At 47.1% G+C, this 3,931-nt stretch overlaps 1 protein-coding gene across 1 annotated transcript in view; it reads right to left on the bottom strand.

Moving 5' to 3' along the window:
- cfap61 (cilia and flagella associated protein 61) overlaps positions 1-3,931 on the bottom strand; it is a 41,679-nt gene that overhangs the window by 37,624 nt on the left and 124 nt on the right. Inside the window, exon 2 of the mRNA XM_037685232.1 lies at positions 3,730-3,912. Within this exon, the coding sequence (XP_037541160.1) occupies positions 3,730-3,912 (183 nt within the window). The remainder of the gene's footprint in view (positions 1-3,729; positions 3,913-3,931) is intronic.

Genomic DNA, 3,931 nt, shown 5'->3' with positions numbered 1-3,931 from the left:
AGTAAACAGCCATCAGGTGCTAATGATCCATTGTTAGGCTGATGGTCCTTCTTGAGCATGTGATCAGCTGGTTCTGGTTGTCAGCAGCAAAACTGGTTGATCCACTCTGAGAAGGTGCTATTTAAGAGACTGAGCTGAATACAGCTCCTCAGACTGAGGAAGTCCTCAGGATGAGAGACGAAACGTTTCTATATTTTTTTGCTTTGTTTTTTTTTTTTGTTTTTTTTTTGCATGTCCAGAGGACCAGATTGAACTTTTTTGGATTTTTCTACCTGGATTATTGAGCAGCATCAGGACTGTTCAGAAATTATCTCAAATATAACGTCAAAAATATTAAAACTAAATCACCAAAATAAAGACATCACAGAGTTACAATGCAACAGAAGGTTGTAAATGTGATAAAGAAGACCAACTCTGACCTCTGAGGAGGTTATCTAAACATGCCGGTCTGTGGACCCATACATGGAACACTTTAGCCCAGAAGGTCTGACGGGGGACTTTTCTGATCCTGCTGTTGTCTCTGATGATTCTACAGATCAGGGCAGAGACACAGGCAGAAATGAGTTTCCATTTCATTTCTTGCTATCTTGAAGAATTCTTTATTTACTTCAATCTTAATTCTTCTCCTGTGGTGTTTGCCCTGCTCTTTTCAGGGAGAAAGCCAACCTGGCCGTGACCGTATGGGACAACCAGAACCAGATCCTGGCTCACGCCTCATTCTTGGATCATCCTGCAGCAGAACTGGTGGATCAGGCTCTCTGGGAATCTTTTCTGCACAAGCACTTCTGTTCGGACAGATGCACGGTAGTTATCATCCAGTAACTTACACCAGTCAGCATAACAATATAACCACGAGCTGATCGTCTGGTTACTGTGGTTACCTGTTAGTGGGCGAGATCTGTCAGGCAGCAGGTGAACTTACTGTTCAAGAAAAGTGTTTCACCAAAATGATGGAGGGAAAAGGAGAACCTCCCAAGGAAGGAGACCCAGAGAATCAGAGACCAGGTCATGGTTACTGAAGCCTGGCTCGTGTTGATATGATCCAACAGAAGAGCTGAAAATGTTTCTACTGGTTCTGATGAAAAGGTTTAGAAACAGACCATCCATTTAGTTATGTTTGGGGCTGCGTAGCTGTGCATAGGTCAGCATCAGACTGGGTCCATCAGAACTCACCCATGGAGTAAATAAAACAGGTGGTCTGGTCTAATGGGACAGGTTTCTATGATGTGGACAGCTGGGTCCATGTGTCTCCTCCCTGGTAAAGACACGTCATAGAGAACCAACAAGTCCGATCCATGGAGGGGCCATGTCATACCGTCCAAGGACAAAAGGATCTGCTGCTTCGTCGGCCTCCTCATGTACGTATCATGATGTCATCTGTATGTTGCTGTTTCTGTGCTGAAGGTTTTTTTTGCAACTTTCACACAGTGTCCCGTCTAGGACACAATTCGAGACATGATTTTTTGATACCTCCCCTTCTCCCCGTGTTTCTCTTTTCCTATCTAAATGAAAGGGTCAGCGCCTCCCACAGGCCGTGACCTCAGACACCCACCCCCCATGTCTGTTTGGTTATGTTTTACTTGGACAGGCTGAACTGAAAATATAGTTTTGTTGTGCTTTGGTGCAATGACAGTAAAGCTGATTCTGATTCTGCTTAAAGGTCAGAACTAAAATCCACAACACGCCTTCCATCTGTCCGTCCTTCTGTCTGTCGGTCCACTTGGCAGCACGATGCATTATGGTTAAAACTGTTGCCTCACTACAAGAAGAAGTGTGCCATGGAGGTTGCACAGCAGTTTGGTGCTGTGGAGCTGAGACGAGCAATTGACCTGGGCTGGGCAGGTCACACGTCTATAGCCAGAAGGCGCCCTCCGTGCACACATAGGGATAGGTTACATTCAAACACATAGACAAACTTCATTAATTGCTTGCAGTTCCAGCGGTCTTGAACTGGGAGTTTTTCAAGGAAACCCTCTGGGTCCCTCGAACCAGGAGGAGTTGTTAGTATTTTATCTAGACTGACCCTGGGTTTTTTGATCTGCTCAGAGACGGATTGTAATTAAATTATGACCTGGGTCTGACTGGGTTAAATGGGGCCAGAAACTCTAAAAAGATTCTCCCAGGGATTCAATATCTGTCGAGGAATAGAGTTTTATTTATTTATTATTTCTTTACTGGCTTGCCGCATCACGTAGAAAGGCTTTGTGCACCGTATCATTTTTTCCTGACATGTCAGACCACATAAGATTCATTGAGATCACACTTAGACCGCCCCTTCTTATCCAAGTGATAGACGTGCTCTCGGAAGTGAAGGCGGAGCCTAGGCCCCATGTACGTATTTGTAATGCCATGTGATATCCAGCCCCTTCCGGTCCAGGAACTCGTGTCAATTGTATCAAAGAGGGCCAACGCTGTTAACTGTAATTTTCTCCTGCCTTGATTTAATACAAATGGTAAACTTTAATTTATGTTTCCGTGATTTATGGAGATAGTGTGAGTTGCTATTCAAAAAACGTTCAATACAAAAAAAAAGTGTGAGTTGCTACTTCTGAGGGAGGTCCAAGTCAGGAGCCGTGTGAGCTGGAGGCAAACATAGGGTCCAAGATGAGGCCTGAGGCCCACAGCTAGCAACAGCTAGCTGCAGCAGCTTGGGGGGTCCACAACATCTCACGTTGCAGCAGCTCTCTGGAGCACAAGTTAGGAGTCATCAGGACTCTGTACCACAGAGCAGACAGCGTCCCCACTAACTCAGGAGCCAGGCAGAAGGACAAATCCCACACAAGACAGGCTCTAGAGCAATGTGGATATCCTAACTGGGCCTTCCTGAAAGAAGAGAAGAAACCCAAACAGGACTCCAGTCAGCCAACAGGTGAAAAGGAGGAACCCAGACCCAGACCAGTGGTCATTCCATATGTTGAGGGAGTATCAGAGAAACTGAGACGTTTATTTTCTAAACATAATGTCCCAGTGGCTTTTAAACCCCAAAATACATTAAAGACTGGTTCATCCCAAAGATCCAGTCCCCCGGCACAAACAGAGTAATAGTGGGGGGGGGGGGGGGGGTGCTCCCCAGTTGCATCCTCCCTCTGCCGTGCCACAGTGATGCAGGTGCAGATGCTGTCCAACACACAGTGACAGCTCCTCAGGACAGAGCCCTCCCAGCTCCCAAGTCCAGCTCTCCATAGCGCCTTCTTTCACGAACACACAGTCATCGTCTCTCCCCCCCCCCCCCCCCTCCACCCCCGGTGATCATTCCAATCGATGGTCACGATTCGCGCAGAATAACTGAAGACCGTTGAGGCTGAGTCCGGCATGTTGTTGTTCAGACAGGTTTCCGTTAGGCAGAGAACAGCACAGTTCTTCATCTCTGTAGAAACACTCATCCTCAGATACAACAAGTCCACTTTGTATCCAGTGAGCGGACACTGACCAGTAACAGAGCGGGAATCAGTTCTAGCCTGGGCCAACGCAACCCCTCCTCCTGACCGTTGCTCCTCACTGCACCATCCTCAGGAGCCGCTGTCTGCCGAGTGTGGATTTCAGAACTCAACCGAACTATCTCTGATGACCATCAGCTCGTTGAGCTGTACCTGAGCCACAAATCCAGCACAGAACCAGCGCCTGAAACGGCCTCATAGGAATTAAAATAAGGCTTAAACTAGGAGCATGAGAAGCTGCTGCACTTTCTATGAGCCACCATAGCAACATGTTCTGAAAGGTGGTCTTAACATTGTGGCAGGTGGTCTTAACGTTGTGGCAGATGGTCTTAACGTTGTGGCAGGTGGTCTTAACGTTGTGGCAGGTGGTCTTAATGTTGTGGCAGGTGGTCTTAACGTTGTGGCAGGTGGTCTTAACAGTGTGGCAGGTGGTCTTAACGTTGTGGCAGGTGGTCTTCACGTTGTGGCAGGTGGTCTTAATGTTGTGGCAGGTG

This window comes from Nematolebias whitei, chromosome 12, assembly GCF_014905685.2.
Source record: "Nematolebias whitei isolate Nwh7 chromosome 12, NemWhi1, whole genome shotgun sequence".
NCBI classification, from domain to species: Eukaryota; Metazoa; Chordata; class Actinopteri; order Cyprinodontiformes; family Rivulidae; genus Nematolebias; species Nematolebias whitei.
This window is presented reverse-complemented; position numbering and strand designations above follow the sequence as displayed.